The sequence below is a fragment of the Mercenaria mercenaria genome, unplaced genomic scaffold, assembly GCF_021730395.1.
Source record: "Mercenaria mercenaria strain notata unplaced genomic scaffold, MADL_Memer_1 contig_4229, whole genome shotgun sequence".
Lineage (NCBI taxonomy): Eukaryota > Metazoa > Mollusca > Bivalvia > Venerida > Veneridae > Mercenaria > Mercenaria mercenaria.
The window spans coordinates 9,480-28,472 of NW_026462442.1; the positions used below are offsets into that span (position 1 = coordinate 9,480).

The window sequence follows — 18,993 nt, forward strand, 5'->3', positions numbered from 1 at the left end:
TAGAGGCCATATTTTTCAATGGATCTTCATGAAAATTGGTCAGAATTTTTATTTCGATGATATCTAGGTCAATTTTAAAACTGGGTCACATGAGCTCAAAAACTAGGTCACTATGTCAAATAATAGAAAAAACGATGTCATACTCAGTTCAAAACTGGGTCATGTGGGGATAGGTGAGCGATTCAGGACCATCATGGTTCTCTTGTTTATCTTGCTCTACCCCCTAATTTAATAGTTATGGCCCCTGAAATAGTCAAAAATGCATTTTTTCACCTGTTGATGCACCTAGCTCAAAAAGTATTTAATACTAATAGTTGAAAACTTGCATAAGTCTTTATCATGATATAAACTTGCACGCCTCTTATTTTTTGGCTGGCTCTACCCCTATTTTTAGCTCACCTGAGCACAAAGTGCTCAAAGGTGAGCTTTTGTGATCGCCCTGTGTCCGTCGTCCATCCGTCCGTCGTCAACAATTTGACTGTTAACACTCTAGAGGTCACATTTTTGGCCCAATCTTAATGAAACTTGGTCAGAATGTTACCTCTAATAAAATCTTGGACAAGTTCGATATTGGGTCATCTGGGGTCAAAAACTAGGTCACCAGGTCAAATCAAAGGAAAAGCTTGTTAACACTGTAGAAGCCACATTTATGACTGTATCTGCATGAAACTTGACCAGAATGTTAATCTTGAAGATCTCAAGGTCCAGTTTGAATCTGGGTTATGTAGGATAAAAAACTAGGTCATCGGGTCAAATCAAAGGAAAAGCTAGTTTACACTGTAGAGGCCACATTTATGACCTTATCTTAATGAAACTTGGTCAAAATGTTAATCTTGATGATCTATAGGTCAAGTTTGAATCTGGGTCATGTTGGGTCAAAAACTAGGTCACTGGGTCAAATCAAAGGAAAAGCTAGTTAACACTTTAGAGGCCACATTTATGACCATATCGTAATGAAACTTGGTCAGAACGTTAATCTTGATGATCTATAGGTCAAGTTCAAATCTGGGTCAGATGGTCACCGGGTCAAATCAAAGGAAAAGCTAGTTAACACTTTAGAGGCCACATTTATGACCATATCTTAATGAAACTTGATGAAAATGTTAATCTTGATGATCTATAGGTCAAGTTCAAATCTGGGTCAGATAGGGTCAAAAACTAGGTCACTAGGTCAAATCGAAGGAAAAGCTTGTTAACACTCTAGAGGCCACATTTATGGCTGTATCGTCATGAAACTTAGAATGTTAAACTTGATGATCTTTAGGTCAAGGTGAATCTGGGTCATGTAGGGTCAAAAACTAGGTCACCGGTTCAAATCGAAGGAAATGCTAGTTAAGACTTTAGAGGCCACATTTATGCCATATCTTAATGAAACTTGATCAGAATGTTAATCTTAATGATCTTTAGGTCAATAGGTCATGTGAGCGATACAGGGCCTTCATGGCCCTCTTGTTAAAGTTATGGCCCCTGAAATAGTAAAAAAATGCACATTTTCACCTAATGATGTGCCTAGCTCAAAAAGTGTTTAATATAAATTCATGAAACCTTGCTTGAGTCCTTATCATGATGTGACCTTTCAAACTTGGCATTCTTCTTGAGAATCTTTGTGCTTATTACATAGTTATGGCTCTTGAAATAGCCGAAATAGTAGATTTTCTGATGGTGATGCTCATAGCTCAAAATATATGGCCTAGAATAATGAATCCTTTCATAAAATGTTTGTATAGGCTAAACCCCATTAACACTGCAAACATTTGAATTATTGCTCCTTATTTGTGACAGATGTACCAGTTGGGGCACACCCTGTGTCCTACAGACACATTCTAGTTGTTTAAAAATCCACATATTTGTACATAACAAACTAACCAATTGGTAGAATTTCATTAAACTCCCATGAACATTTGTTGTCCACATATGAAGTTGTGTACCCACACCCGGTCACCACCACAGCCCTGGTCATACCCTGTCCCCCTCCACATCCCCCACCCCACAATTTTTTTTTAGCTCAAAGTGAGCTTTTATGATTGCCCTGTGTCCGTTTTTCGTCATCTGTTGTCAGTAGTTTGACTGTTAACACTCTAGAGGTCACAATTTTAGCCCAATCTTAATGAAACTTAGTCAGAATGATACCCTTAATAATTTCTTGGATGAGTTTATTATTGGGTCATCTGGGTTCAAAAACTAGGTCATCAGGTCAAAAGAAAAGCTTGTTAACACGCTAGAGGCGACATTTATGTCTGTATCATTCTCTACCAAGAATGTTCAAACTATTCCTCTAGGATCAAACATGGCCCTGCCCCGGGGGGTCACATGGTTTATATAGACTTACAGTGAAACATCGCTCGCTCGAGCATCGATGACTCGAGTACCCGGGCTCGCTCGAGCAATTCATGTGGTCCTGGCTGATTTCCTTCTATTTTCTATGTGAAATTACCATGGCTGGGTCGAGCATGACACCTGATCCCTATGTATTAATTTACTATTTGCTCATTCTGGCAAACTTGAGCAGAGGTGTCAAAATTTTTCACACCTTCGGTGGTCAGAATGTCTCAATTAATTAAAAATTTTCACACGCCGTGAGAATTGACTATCCTAAATGTTTGTTTGTCGGTATATTTGATCTGATTAATGGGATTAATTATTGATAAAAGGTTGAAGAAAAGTTCTATTTATCAAATATCGATAAATTATTGATTACTTAAAACTTCTTTTCAGCGGGATCGAGAAGATCCCGCAGAAAAGAAATTTTAAGTAATCAATTATTGATAGTTATGAAATCTTAGTATTTTAATCAGCAGTTGTTTGCATGCAAATGAAGGAAATGATAAAGACTTTTCATAAAATTGAGACGATAACAAATTACGTATTGAAATGTCTATCATAGATAACATTTTTAATACGTTTTTTAGCTCGACTATTCGAAGAATAAGTAGAGCTATCCTACTCACCACGGCGTCGGCGTCACACCTTGGTTAAGTTTTTTGTACCAGTCCACTTTTTGACAAAGTCTTTTGAGATAAAGCTTCGAAACTTTCAACACTTGTTTACCATCACCATGTCCAGTTATAGGCAAGAGCGCATAACTTCATCAAGAATTTTGGCTGAATTATTGCCCTTTTTGACTTAGAAATCTTGGTTAAGTTTTTCGTACCAGTTCATATTTTGGCAAAGTCTTTTGAGATAAAGCTTTGAAACTTTCAACACTTGTTTACTATCACCATGACCAGTTATAGGCAAATGTACATAACTCCATCAAGGATTTTGGCTGAGTTATGGCCCCTTTCTACTTAGAAATCTTGTATTAAAATAAGTTTTTCATACCAGTTCATATTTTGTGTAAAGTGTTTGACATAATTATGGCTTTGAAACTTTTATCACTTATTCAGTGTAATAGTCTCTATCTGTAGGAAAGAGTACATAACTCTATCCTCTATTTTGGCTGAATAACAGCCCTTTTTGGACTTGGAAATCTGTTCTGTTTTCACACAAGTCTATGTTTTGTCAAAACTATTTGACATATAGCTTTTAAACTTTGAACACTTGTTTATCATTATGATTTCCATCTGTAGGCAAGAGTACATAATTCTGACAACTATTTTGGCTGAATTATGGCCCTTTTTGGACTTTGAAATTAGTTCACACATTGCCATTTAGTGCAAGACTTATCGAAATCCACAAGTACTGGAACATTGTCTAATCTATTTTTTTCTTTTGTCTGAATATCTATGTTAATATTTTGACCCTGTTATTCAATCAATTCTTCGAATAGTCGAGTGCGCTGTCATCAGACAGCTCTTGTTTTTTATGTCACAAGTATGTTATTATTACGCATCACCCTTTACTCTGCAAATGATCCCGATGACAATTGGTAAAACAAAATTCTATTTTCTACTTATGTTGGTCAATGTTCGGGTCACTCAAAACCATGGATAACTCGAGCATTTTACTCATCCCCTTGCGACCTCGTGCGAGCGGTGTTTTACTGTATATAGGGAAAACTTTGAAAATCTTCTTATACAAAGCCACAAGTCCTAGGACTTTGATATTTGGTATGTAGCATCATCTAGTGGTCCTCTACCAAGATTGTTCAAATGATCCCCCTAGGGTAATATATATGGCCCCGTCCCGGGGGTCCCAAGTTTTACATAGACTAATATAAGAAAAAAAAGTTTAAAAATCTTCTTGTCTGAAACCATAAGACGTAGGCCTTTGATATTTGGTTTGTAGTATTGTCTTATGGTCCTCAACAAATATTGTTCAAATTGTACCCCTGTGGTGAAAAGAGGCCCTGCCCTGGGGTCACTTAATTATTATATGAGTTATATAGGAAAAAATACTTAAAAAATTATCTGATCCTATTTCCTAGACTGTTAAATTATAATTACCTGATGACCACAAGTAATATGATTTCACTTGACTGTGACCTTGACCTGCTGACCTATTTCCTTGTTTTTTAAGATACAGCCTTGAAATTTGGATGTCATACACAGCTTTGCACACCGATTGTAAAACTGAACTATATTGACCATGAATGTGACGTACTAACTTTCTTATTATTTTAGCATCAGTTTGTAATTTGAAAAATGTAGCTGATATTACTCAGGTGAGCGATCCAGGGTCACCATGACCCTCTTGTTTTAATCTCAAACCTGCTATGAATCAACATGCAAAGCTGTACCCTCCCCCAACCAGTCACCCCCACTACCCCGATCATGCACCCCCTACATTTTTATGCCCCATTTCGAAGAAGAGGGGTATAGTGTTTTGCAGATGTCTGTTGGTCGGTCGGTATGTAGACCAATTCGTTTCCGGCCGATAACTCAAGAACGCTTGGTCTAGGATCATGAAAGTTGGTAGGGAGGTTGGTCATAACCAGCAGATGACCCCTATTGATTTTGAAGTCAGTAAGTCAAAGGTCAAGGTCACAGCGACCTAGAACAGATTAACGGTTACCAGATGATAACTAAAGAACATTTAGGCCTAGGATCATGAAAGTTGATAGGGAGGTTAGTTATGACCAGCAGATGGCCTCTATTGATTTTGAGATCAGGAAGTCAAAGGTCAAGGTCACATGACCCAGAACAGTTAAACGGTTTCTGGATGATAACTCAAGAATGCTTGAACCTAGGATCATGAAAGTAGATAGGGAGGTTAGTCATGAGCAGCAGATGACCCTTCTTGATTTTGAGGTCAGTAGGTAAAAGGTCAAGGTAACAATGATACAGAACTGAACAGTTAAACCGTTTCTTGATGAAAACTTGAGAATGCTTTGGCCTAGGATCGTGAAATTTGATTGGGAAGTTGATCATGATCAGCAGATGACCCCTACTGATTTTGAGGTCAGTAGATGAAAGGTCAAGGTCACAGTGACCCGGAACAGTTAAACGGTTTCCAGACAATAACTCAAGAACGCTTGGGCCTAGGATCATGAAAATTGATAGGGAGGTTGGTCATGACCAGCAGATGACCCCTATTATTTGAGACCAGAGGTCAAGGTCACAGTGACCCAGAACAGTTGAACTGTTTCCGGACGATAACTTGAGAATACTAGGGCCTAGGATTGTGAAAGTTAATAAGGAGGCTAATCATGACCAGCAGATGTCCCCTATTGATTATGAGGTCAATAGGTCAAAGGTCAAGGTCAGAACAGTAGAACTTCTGTGTACAGTGACCAAATAATTTCTGTTCCTTGTGCAATTACTGAATGCATAAAAAAAAAAAGAATTTCATTCCTTTTTACCTTGTCATATTTTAAGTATATCTATGTGGTGTTGTCATCACTTGACTGTAGGCATCAGTGGCGGTTACCATTTTTGTTTAGGTTCACCTTTTCTCAAACACTGTACGAACTACAGCTTTCAAACTTTGAAGACATGTTGACCATCATTAGGGGACTGTTTAGGCCAAGAACCATAACTTTGATATTATGCGTTTTGTAAGAATTATGGCTCTTTTTGTACTTAAAATATTTGAGTTTCTTGGTTAAAATTATTGTTTAGGTCCACATTCTCTCAAAACCTATAAGAGCTGCAGCTTTTAAACTTTGCACATTTGTCAGTCATCATAAGGAGACTGTTGGTAAAGACCCATAACTCTGATATGCATTTTGTCAGAAATTATGGCCCTTTTTGTACTTAGAAAATCTGAACTATAATTCTTCTTATATATTGTCCAGCACTTGCAGACAAGCAATGGCACCCATAAGTGGTGCTGTTGTTTAAATTTTCAAACCTTCCATGAATGTTTATCAACACATGAAGTTGTAAAAAACACGGGTTATTATACGATAAACCACGATTGAAAAGTTATTATTTCTTAAGTAAAAATCAATAAAAGTTGTTTCAGGCAGAAGCTACAATTCTCTGAGTAAATCAAACAATTCAAGTTACTGAGTGTAAGTAGTATTTTAGAGCCCACAAACGTTGTATAAAGATATCAAGTATAATATTGTAATGAAATTTTTTGACCAGGTCTTGTTAAAATTTTCAGGGAATGTTGACCCACTGGACTATGAAGATTATAGTAGAAGATGACCATTCTGTTGTCCAGTTGGTAAATGTACTACAGCTGGTAGTCAGACATTTCAAGGTGTATTACCCCGTCAGACATCATGTAATACAGCACATGGTGAACTCCTTGCAGAGACTGGGCTTTACACACAGTGTAAGTGTATTCTTTAATTCATACATCTCTTAACTGGCTTAAGGAAGTATAGCTTGGCTTCTTTGACCGAGTGGCTAAGATCTCTGACTTTGAATCACTTAACTAGGCCGATGTGGATTCAAGATCTGGCCTAGGGTGTAGAATTCTAAATGTGAGGAAGCCATCCAGCTGGCTTACAAAAGATTGGTGGTTTTACCCAAGTGCCTGCCCATGCTTGACAGAATGTCTAGAGGGATACTAGGGTCTTTCTCCAGCATCAAAAGCTGGAAAATCACCAAATGGTCTAAACTGTGCCATTGTGACTTTGAACCCAACAGAAACGGAATAAAAATAATTCTAACACCAGCGAATAACCTACATACATGTAGAGCAAAATCTATCACGGATTATTCTGCAGTAAACCACTCTCGTGCAATGACGTCATCCGATCCAGGTGCGTAGCAAAAAGTAGTTACCATTTTTTCTAACACTGTTGATACTAGTATGTCGTGTTAGAATCGAAATAGTAAATTCCCAAGTGTAGAATAACCCAAGTTTTTCATTCTTATGCGAAACAATATATCACTTAGGCCTCCGGCCTTCGTGATATATTCTTACACATAAGAACTCAAACTCGGGTTATTTAGACAGTAACGTTGGCTTCCGTTTTGAAAATAAAAGTTGACGGATACTGATGTTACATCGTCATCATCACATAATGTTGAGTGTTAAACGCAAGAAGAAACAGTCATTTTATAAAAACGGTCATGCAAAACAAACACAAAAAAATGCCTGAATCTACATTTTGCAAACATTCTCATCTATGCATTAAAACAGAATGATAATTATGTCTCTCACCACACAGTGGTGTGGGAGACATATTGATTTACTCCAGTCTGTCTGTCTGTGTGTGTGTCTGTCACAAAGATTGTCCGCACTCTAAGTCAAACATTTCTCGCCCGATTTTCACCAAACTGAAACAAAATGTGTTTGACCATAAGATCTCGGCCAAGTTCGATAACTAGCCAAATCGGTCCAAGCATTTTGGAGTTACGGCCCTTGAATTACTGAAAAAACAGCCTTTTTACTCTTGTCCGCTCTCTAAGTCAAAACATTACTCATCCGATCTTCACTAAACTTGAACAAAATGTGTTTGATCATAAGACCTTAGCCAAGTTTGATAACTAGTCAAATCCGCCCAGGCACTTTTGAATTATGGTCCTTGAATTACTGATTGGATCCACTCGTCCAGACCATCTAATCAGATCCACTCGTCTAAACCATCTAGAGAAACTAGACATTTTTCGTAGGGGCAGTTATGGGAGATATGCGCTTTTCTCAAAAGCATCTCTAGTATTTGTTAATCATGCCTTTTTCAAGTCCTATACAAATAACGTTAATCATGCCTTTTTCAAGTCCTGTACAAATAATGGTAAACATGGCTCTGTTAACAATAGACACAAAGGATAAAATGGATTGTGTTTGTCACATAATTTACGAAAATTGAAACTGACAGCTGACTGTTCAATGGTGAACGAAAATCAAAGCAACTTCTATGTTTTTATCATGGTTTATTCAACAGCAAAAGAATAATTAAACAGTTCTATTATATTACTGTTACTACTAAATTTTCAACTTGCTTCGTCGGCCTTTGACTATATGTGGGACAAAAGCCGATAACGCTATCGGACAAATCAAATCAAATCAAAACAAAATTTATTTTTTTGTCAGAGAGATTTCAACAAGTTAACATAAGCGATGTATAACTCAAGTATGGACATTGTCTTATACTTATTATAACCGGATTATAATGGCGGCTTGTATTGTCGTATCACGGCATGTCAGGACAAAATTTTCTGCAGATTCAGCGGTCTTAATGTCTTCTGGAGAAAACGCAGAAATAAAGTTCCTGCAGAAAAAAGTACTTGTACGGTATTCAAATTATGACCCTGGTATGAAAAGCGGTCCTGCCCCGGGGTCACTTGTTTGTCCCCTACTGGTTTAAAGCCAGTTTTGGGGACTATAGGAATGTGCTTTTCTGTCCATGTGTCCGTCCATCCGCAATTTTGTGTCCGGTCCATAACTCTGTCATCCTTGAAGGGATTTCCATATCACTTTGCACAAATGTTTCCCATGATGAGACAACTTGTCATGTGCAAAGCCCGGATCCCTAGCTCAAAAGTCAAGGTCACAATTGGAAACTAAGGTCAACAGCTTTTTTCCTGTCCGTTCCAAAACTCTGCCATCCATATAGGGATATTAATATTTCTTGGCACAAATGTACCTAATAATCAGGTGATGTGTCATGCACAACTTTCAGACCCTTAGCTCAAAGGTCAAGGCCACACTTTGCAGTCAAATGTTAACATGGCATGAACAGGGTCTGTTTTGTGTCCAGTCCATAACTCTGTCATTCAATGAGATATTTTAATATCACTTGGCACAAATGTTTCCCATGATGAGAGGACCTGTCATGCTCAAATCTCTGACCCTTTGCTCAAAGGTCAAGGTCACAATTGGGGGTCAAAGGTCAACAGGGTTTTTTACCTGTCTGGTCCATAATTCTGCCATTCATGAAGGTATTTTAATATTACTTGGCACAAATTTTCCTCATGGTGAGACGACATGTCGTGGGCTAAAACTCTAACCACTAGCTCAAAGGTCAAGGTCAAAGTTGGAGGTCAGAGGTCAATATTCTTTTTGAGCTTTTTTCTTGTCCAGTTCAGAACTCTGTATTGCATCAACCTTTTACAATATAACTTGGCATAAATATTCCCCATGATGAGACAACATGTCTTGCACAACTCCCAGAACCCTAGCTTAAAAGTCTGTGTGTGTGTGTGTGTTTGGGTTTAACGTCTTTTTCAACAATTTTTCAGTCATATAAACGATGGTGTCTACTTGTAGCAGTGAGCACAATGCCCAACTTTATAGTGCTGCCTCACTGGAATATCACGCCGTAGACATGTGGCATGATACCCCACCCAGTCACATTATACTGACACCGGGCTGACCAGTCCTAGCACTATCCTCTTAATGCTGAGCGCCAAGCAAGGAAGCTATACCCCACCCAGTCACATTATACTGACACCGGGCTGACAAGTCCTAGCACTATCCTCTTAATGCTGAGCGCCAAGCGAGGAAGCTACAAGTACCATTTTTTACGTCTTTGGTATGATGCTGCCGGGGATTGAACCAACGACCACCCGCACTCGAAGCGGACGCTCTACCACTAGGCTACCGAGGTGGTTAGCTTAAAGGTCTAGGTCACACTTTGAGATCAAAGGTCAATAGAACTTTTTTGCTGTTTGGCCTTTTTCCTTTATTAAGCTATATGAAGAGGTTAAAACTTGCTGCATATTTGATGTTTCCTATCATTTGACTGTATGGACCTAATAGTTTCTTTAAATTTCTTTTGAATTAGTTCTACTGTTCAGAATATTTGCAGGTGTATTAATTTCAGTTGTAGAATAAGGATGCATCATCTAAACACTGAAGATGTTTTCTTGTCACATCTTAGAGAATATGCTGGTATCAAATACCTAGAATCCACTGGATGGCGTAAGCCATTTCAGTTCAAAAGAAAATAAAAATATGACCTACTGAAGTTGGACGTATTATGTTATACCATCGGTGTCCATCCGTCTGTCTGTCTGTTTGTTAGCAATTTCGTGTCCGCTCTGTCGCTTCAAGGTCAAGGTCACACTTAGGGGACAAAGGTCATAATAGTTTGTTTTGTTCGCTCTGTAACTCTTGAACTGCTTGAAGGATTTAAAAGAAACTTTGCACAAATGTTCACCACACCGAGACGATGTGCATAGCCCATGTTTCGGATGACTAGCTTCAAGGTCAGTGCACTTAGAGGTCAAAGGTCATATATGACTGCTTTGTGTATATTGCTCTGCATTGAAGTGCTCATGTTTTTATTTGGCAGATCCCTTTTTTGTTAACTCACAATAAAAAAAATTTGAATTACTTCCCTTTTATGTTATACCATCGGTGTCCGTCCGTCTGTCTGTCTGTTTGTTAGCAATTTTGTGTCCGCTCTGTTGCTTCAAGGTCAAGGTCACACTTAGGGGTCAAAGGTCATAATAGTTTGTTTTGTTCGCTCTGTAACTCTTGAACTGCTTGAAGGATTTAAAAGAAACTTTGCACAAATGTTCACCACACCGAAACGATGTGCATAGCCCATGTTTCGGATGACTCGCTTCAAGGTCAGTGCACTTAGGGGTCAAAGGTCATATATGACTTTGCTTTGTGTATATTGCTCTGCATTGAAGTGCTCATGTTTTTATTTGGCAGATCCCTTTTTTGTTAACTCACAATAAAAAAAATTTGAATTACTTCCCTTTTATGTTACTATAAATAGCTTTTTATGCCTCCAAAGGGAGGCATATTAGTTTTCAACTGTCCGTCCGTTTGTTAGTTCGTTAGTTTGTTTGTTCGTTCGTCACAACGTTAACTTTTTGCATGAAGGCACTTTACTTGCGAACCACTGCACCCAGGACCTTCAAACTTCACGTGCTGATAGTACTTATTGAGTACACGATCCGTACTGACTTTGGGGTCACCAGGTCAGAGGTCAAGGTCACAGGGGCCAATGTTAACTTTTTGCATGAAGGCACTTTACTCGCGAACCACTGCACCCAGGACCTTCAAACTTCACATGCTGATAGTACTTATTGAGTACCTGACCCCTACTGACTTTGGGGTCACCAGGTCAGAGGTCAAGGTCACAGGGGCCAATGTTAATTTTTTGCATGAAGGCACTTTACTCGTGAACAACTGCACCCAGGACCTTCAAACTTCACGTGCTGATAGTACTTATTGAGTACACGACTCCTACTGACTTTGGGGTCACCAGGTCAAAGGTCAAGGTCACAGGGGCCAATGTTAACTTTTTGCATGAAGGCACTTTACTTGCGAACCACTGCACCCAGGACCTTCAAAGTTCACATGCTGATAGTACTTATTGAGTACACGACCCCTACTGTCTTTGGCTTCACCAGGTCAAAGGTCAAGGTCACAGGGGCCAATGTTAACTATTTGCATGAAGGCACTTTACTCGCGAACCACTGCACTCAGGACCTTCAAACTTCACATGCTGATAGTACTTATTGAGTACACGACCCCTATTGACTTTTGGGTCACCAGGTCAAAGGTCAAGGTCACCAGGTCAATGGTCAAGGCGCTACGGGAGCATTTGTCACCATTAGTGACAGCTCTTGTTTTGAAACTTTTTTATAATTGTCTGTAGGGTAAAAGACCACTTTTCTGTGGTACAACATGGATGGTACCTCCAATTTTTAGCTGGACTATTCAAAGAATATTCTAGCTATTCTACTCACCCTAGCGTCGGTGTTGGTGTCACACCTTGGTTAAGTTTTTGCATGCAAGTACATACAGCTACAACTTAAAGGCATAATTTGAAACTTATTTTTTCATTTTCTAGATCAATTACCAACCTCACTGGGTCAAGTCCCATAACTCTGACATGTATTTTGGGCAAATTATGCCCCCCTTTTGCACTAAGAAAATTCTGGTTAAAGTTTTACATGCAAGTTACTATCTCCAAAACTAATGTAGATAATGAATTGAAACTTCACATGTGCCTTTGGGGTTATAAAACTAGTTGATAGCAGCATGTCCCATAACTCTGATATGCATTTTGGTCAAATTATGTCTCCTTTTGAACTTAAAACTCTTTTGATATTTAACATTTTGGGTAATATTTTCCTGCTTCTGGGACAATATTTCGAATAGTTATTTTCCTGCTTCTGGGACAATATTTCGAATAGTCGAGCTTGGCTGTCTTACAGACAGCTCTTGTTATACGCCCGTTTAAAAAATCAGGAGGTATTATAGGAACGTCCCTGACAGGCAGATGGGTGGGCGAGCGGCGTCCACAGACTTTGTCCGGAGCATATCTTATTCATGCATGGAGGGATTTTGATGAAACTTGGCACAATTGTTCACCATCATGAGACGGAGTGTCATGCACAAGAACAAGGTCTAAGGTCAAGGTCACACTTAGAGGTCAAAGGTCAAATTCAATAATTATTTGTCCGGAGCATATCTTCTTCATGCATAGAGGGATTTTGATGTAACTTGGCACAATTGTTCACCATTATGAGACGGAGTGTCATGCGCAAGAACAAGGTCCCTAGGTCTAAGGTCAAGGTCACACTTAGAGGTCAAATGATGCAAGAATGAAAACTTTGTCCGCAGCATTTCTTCTTTATGCATGGAGGGATTTTGATGTAACTTGGCACAATTGTACACCATCATGAGACAGAGTGTCATACGTAAGAACCAGGTCCCTAGATCTAAGGTCAAGGTCACACTTAGAGGTCAAAGGATGCAAGAATGAGAACTTTGTCCGCAGCATTTCTTCTTCATGCATGGAGGAATTTTGATATAACTTGGCACAAATGTTCACCACCACGAGACGGAGTGTCATGTGCAAGAACCAGGTCCCTAGATCTTAGGTCAAGGTCACACTTAGAGGCCAAAGGTCAGATACAGGAATGACTTTGTCTGGAGCATTTCGTCTTCATGCATGGAGGGATTTTGATGTTACTTGGCATAATTGTACACCATCATGAGACGGAGTGCCATGCCCAGGTCCCTCCTTTAGAATTACTTCCCTTTGTTGTGGACTTAGAATTTTTTTTTTGATATTTTTTAGCTCACCTGAGCCAAAGGCTCATGGTGCACTTTTGTGACCGCTCAATGTCCATCGTCTGTCATCAGTAGTTCGTCGTACATTGTGTGGCGTGTGTCCGTCAACATTTTCTAAAAAAATCTTCTTTTGAAAACCACTGGGTAGAATTACATCTAACATCACAGGAATGATCCTTGGGTGCCCCCGTTCTAAAATTGTTCAAAGATTTGAATTCCATGCAGAACTCTGGTTGCCATGGCAACCAAAAGGAAAAACTTTAAAAATCTTCTTTCCAAAACCGCAAGGCGTAGAGCCTTGATTTTTGGCATGTGACATCATCTTATGATCCTCTATGAAAATTGTTCAAATTATGCCCCTGGAGTGAAAAGAGTCCCCGCCCCGGGAGTCCCAAGTTTAACATAGACTTATATAGGAAAAAACTTCTTGTCTGAAATTTCAAGACCTAGGCCATTGATATTTGTAGTTCTCTACCAAGATTGTTCAAATTGTCATCCTGGGGCGAAAAGAGGCCCCACCCGGTGGGTCCTAAGTTTTATATTGACTGATATGTATCAGAAAAATCTTTAAAAATCTTCTTTCCTACAAGGCCTAGGCTTTTGATACTTGGTATGTAGCATTGCTTAGTGGCCCTCTACAGAAATTGCTCAAATTATGCTCCTGGGGTGAAAGAGGCCCTGTGTTGGGGGTCCCAAGTTTTACATAGACTTATATAGGAACTTTTTAAAAAAATCTTCTTGTCTGAAAGTTCAAGGCCTAAGCCTTTGATATAAAATTTTGGTTTATAACATTGTGTAGTGGACCTCTAACAAGATTGTTCATATTATGACCCTGGGGGTCACTTGTTGTATGAGTTATATAGGAATAAATACTTAAAAAACTATCAGATCATATTTCTTAGACTGCTTAATTATAATTACCTGATGACCCCAAGTGATTAGGGGTCACTTGACTTTGACCTACTGACCTACTTTCTTGTTTTTTAAGATACTGCCTTGAAATTTGGATGACATATACAGTTTTGCACACCGATCTTAAAACTGACTTTTAGTGACCATGAGTGTGACCTACTGACCTACTTTTAATACTTTAGCATCAGTTTGCCATTTTAAACGTGGCTCATATTACTCAGGTGAGCGATTCAGGGTCATCATGACCCTCTTGTTTTTTTTTTTTTAATTTTTGGATTAACTTCCCTTTAAGTTGTTACTATAAATAACTTATATTGTAACTTTCGTAGGGAAAAGCCAGGACCTCTTTACTGTGGTACACCATAGATGTTACTTTCAAATTTTAGGTTTATTTTAAGGTATCTCTACCTGGTAAGGAGTTTTCTGTGGACTTAGGAAAACAAAAGATTTACAAGAATTACTAAACGACCACAAAATCAAAATTCCATTTGCAAATACAGGTGTAGTGTAAAGAAATTTGCTGTGACGGTCATATATTGTGACATTCTGGCACTCTTGTTAGGTGTATTTTGACATACTTGTACCTTGTAAGAATTTTTTTTTTTTGAATTTCTTTCCTTTGTTGTTCCTGTTCTTTGGGCTTCAACAGTCAAGTTCTTTAAATTTTGCTCCCATCCTCTGATGTAACCCTTCGGGCGTATATTGCCCCACTTGGCGGCGCTCTTGTTTTAATATGTAAACTTTCAGTGTTTTTTAATCCCCCGCCTTGAGTGGTTGGGGGTTATAGGAATGGTCACAGTTCGTCCGTCCTTCTGTCTGTCTGTAACACTTTTGTGTCCACTCCATATCTCTTAAACCCCTTGAAGGATTTTCATGAAACTTGGGTCAAATGATCACCTTATCAAGACGTTGATCAGAACTCATGAGTCAGTCTTGTTGGCTCAAGGTCAAGGTCACAACTCAAAATCAAAGGAACCCGCCCGCTCAGCTCAGTAGGTAGAGCGTCGGTCTACAGATCGTCGGGTCGTGAGTTCGATCCTCGGGCGCGGCGTATGTTCTCCGTGACTATTTGATAAACGACATTGTGTCTGCAATCATTAGTCCTCCACCTCTGATAATTCATGTGGGGAAGTTGGCAGTTACTTGCGGAGAACAGGTTTGTACTGGTACAGAATCCAGGAACACTGGTTAGGTTAACTGCCTGCCGTTACATGACTGAAATACTGTTGAAAAACGGCGTTAAACCCAACTCAAACAAACAAAACAAAAACAGAATCAAAGGTTTTAGTCTTCTATTTTGTGTCAGCTCTATATCTCCTAAACCCCTTGAAGGAATTTGATAAAACTTGGGTCAAATGATCACCTCATCAAGATGATGTGCAGCACTTACGAGTCTGCCATGCTGGCTCAAGGTCAAGGTCACAACTTAGGGTCAAAGGTTTGAGCCTTCAATTTTGTGTCCACTCTGTATCTCCTAAACCCCTTGAAGGATTTTCATCAAACTTGGGTCAAATGATCACCTCATCAAGAACTCATGTCAGCCGTGTCAACTCAAGGTGAAGGTCACAACTCAAGGTCAAAGGCTTGAGCTCTGTATCTCCTAAACTCCTTGAAGGATTTTCATGCAACTTTGGTCAAATGATCACCTCATCAAGATGATGTGCAGAATTTATGAGTCAGCCATGTTAGTTCAAGGTCAAGGTCACAGCTCAAGATCAAAGGTTTACCCTTTCACTATCCATAACAGTGGCGGGGTATATAGCTGTCTTTCAGACTGCCTTGTTACACCAGGTATTAAATTTTGCTTTTGTATCTTACAGGGATCAGGTGATGACACATCAGTGTTAATGAAGAGGGATGGCTCAGTTGATCCACCAGGCAAGGTGAAGAAGGCTTGATACTCTTCTGGTGGAAAACTGAAAATGTTTTGCTTGCAAAAATAGCAGGTAAAGATTACTTTATATTGTGATAAGGATTTCAGAACTGACAAATTAAAATACTTGCAAAATAAAACATCTTGCTCAAGATTACTCATATTTTCTGTTGTATTTTTTGTGACCCCCCCCCCCCCCCCCAGTATACAAACAATGTATGTGTGCGGGCTGAGCCCATTATATCCAGGGTCAAGGTCACCAAGGTGTTATACTTTGGTTATTTTTAAGGTTAAAGTTTTTCGACAACCTTTGTTTTCCTGTCATATCTTTGTTACTATTGCTTATATCTTACTGTAATTATGTCTCCCCCAGGAGACATATTGTTTTTGCCCTGTCCGTCCGTCCTTCCGTCCGTCCCTCCGTCCGTACGTCACACTTCATTTCCGAGCAATAACTGGAGAACCATTTGACCTAGAACCTTCAAACTTCATATGGTTGTAGGGCTGCTGGAGTAGACGACCCCTATTGTTTTTGGGGTCACTCCATCAAAGGTCAAGGTCACAGGGGCCTGAACATTGAAAACCATTTCCGATCAATAACTAGAGAACCACTTGACCCAGAATGTTGAAACTTCATAGGATGATTGGTCATGAAGAGTAGATGACCCCTATTGATTTTGGGGTCACTCCGTCAAAGGTCAAGGTCACAGGGGCCTGAACATTGAAAACCATTTCCGATCAATAACTAGAGAACCACTTGACCCAGAATGATGAAACTTCATAGGATGATTGGTCATGAACAGTAGATGACCCCTATTGATTTTGGGGTCACTTCGTCAAAGGTCAAGGTCACAGGGGCCTGAACATTGAAAACCATTTCTGATCAATAACTAGAGAACCACTTGACCCAGAATGTTGAAACTTGATAGGATGATTGGTCATAAAGAGTAGATGACCCTTATTGATTATGGGATCACTCCGTCAAAGGTCAAGGTCACAGGGTCCTGAACATTGAAATCCATTTCTGATCAATAACTAGAGAACCACTTGACCCAGAGTGTTGAAACTTCATAGGATGATTGTACATGCAAAGTAGATGACCCCTATTGATTTTGGGGTCAGTCTGTTAAAGTTCAAGGTCACAGTGGCCTGTTCATGTAAAATCATTTTTTGGAAATAACTTGAGAACCACTTGACCTACAATGTTGAAACTTAATAGGATGATTGGACATGCAGAGTAGATGACCCCTATTTATTTTGAGGTCACTTGATCAATGGTCAAGGTCACAGGAGCCTGAACAGTGACTTGAGAACCACTAGGCTACGAGTGTTGAAATTTAGCGGGATGACTGGACATGCCAAGTAGATGATCCCTATTGCAGTCAACCATCAGTGTCTCTTTGACTTTCGCTTCTGACCCCCATTGACTTCTTGCCTATAGGACTTTGCATTGGGGGAGACATGCGCTTTTTTACAAAAGCATTTTCTAGTTTCACATAAACATTGTCCAGCATACAAACAAAATATGTGAAGGGGCTGGGCCCCTTATACCCAAGGTCAAAATCACCAAAGTGTTATACTTGGAATTATTTTCATGTAAATTTTTCGAAAGCTTCGTTTATAGACATATCTTTGGTACTTTAAAAGATAATTACTTGAAATTAAAAATATTTCTTTGTTATCATCAACATGTGTGGACGGATAGCTCAGTGGTTTGCACACTGGCCTTCCAATCCTGAGGTCGGGGGTTCGATCCCCGGCAGCTACTCGGGAATTTTCAGAAACGCTTTTCAGTGTTTCCCACCCAACTAGAGGTGTACTGGTCAGGAACCCAGGCAATCCTTGCGTGTATCAGTGCTATACACTGGGCACGTTAAAGAACCAGGCTGTCTATTCGCAACGAGCTAGGCTAAGTTAGCCGGACAAGCCTGTATCTGATTTCTGATCTCTCTGCCGTGGGGGCTTTGTCTCACTCTGTCCCTCTGGTCAGATTGCTCTGTGTCTGTACTAGTAGAGGATGAATTATGCGCCCTGTGTGGCTGCATTTGAACTATGTAAAGTGCCTTTGAACGTGAAATTGATCATGAAAAGGGCGCTATATAAATCTGGTATAATAATAATAATAATAATAATGTGTGGTTACAATCCCTTTAACTCTAATTGTATTTTTGACAGCAATATTCCCCTTTCATATCCACATAACTCTGATTTGTACTTTTGATCTAATTATGCCCCTTTCCTACTTAAACGTTTTGACAAAATTTGTTTTCTGGACATGACTTTGGTACTATATTATGAATCGAAACTCAAAAAATATCTTTACCATCATCATCATTACCCCTTCCATATGTGACCTTTAACCCCTTTAGGTAGTAGGGTCTTTTTAGCTCCACTATTCAGAGAATAGGGGAGCTATACTACTCGCCCCGGCGTCGGCGTATATGTCCAGTATACAAACAATGTATGTGTAGGGGCTGAGCCCATTTTACCCAAGGTCAAGGTCACCAAGCTGTTATACTTGGGTTATTTTTAAGGTTAAAGTTTTTCAGCTACATTTGTTTATTTTTAAGGTTAAAGTTTTTCAGCTACCTTTGTTTTTCTGTCATATATTTGTTAATATTGCTTATATCTTACTGTAACTTCACATAAACATTGTCCAGTATGCAAACAAAGTATGTGTAGGTGCTGAGCCCATTATACCCGAGGTCAAGGTCACCAACGTGTTATACTTGGGTTATTTTTAAGGTTAAAGTTTTTCGGCAACCTTTGTTTTTCTGTCATATCTTTGTTACTATTGCTTATATCTTACTGTAACTTTACGTAAACATTGTCCAGTATGCAAACAAAGTATGTACAGGGACTGGGCCCATTATACCCAAGGTCAA

At 39.3% G+C, this 18,993-nt stretch overlaps 1 protein-coding gene across 1 annotated transcript; it reads left to right on the forward strand.

The window, feature by feature from the left end:
• Positions 1 to 6,495: 6,495 nt before the first annotated feature.
• Positions 6,496 to 16,183, forward strand: LOC128553709 (transformation/transcription domain-associated protein-like). The gene is made up of 2 exons (XM_053534882.1): positions 6,496 to 6,663; positions 16,056 to 16,183. The coding sequence occupies exons 1-2, from the start codon at positions 6,511 to 6,513 to the stop codon at positions 16,131 to 16,133; spliced, it is 231 nt and encodes a 76-aa protein (XP_053390857.1). The 5' UTR covers positions 6,496 to 6,510; the 3' UTR covers positions 16,134 to 16,183.
• The last annotated feature ends 2,810 nt before the right edge of the window (positions 16,184 to 18,993 follow it).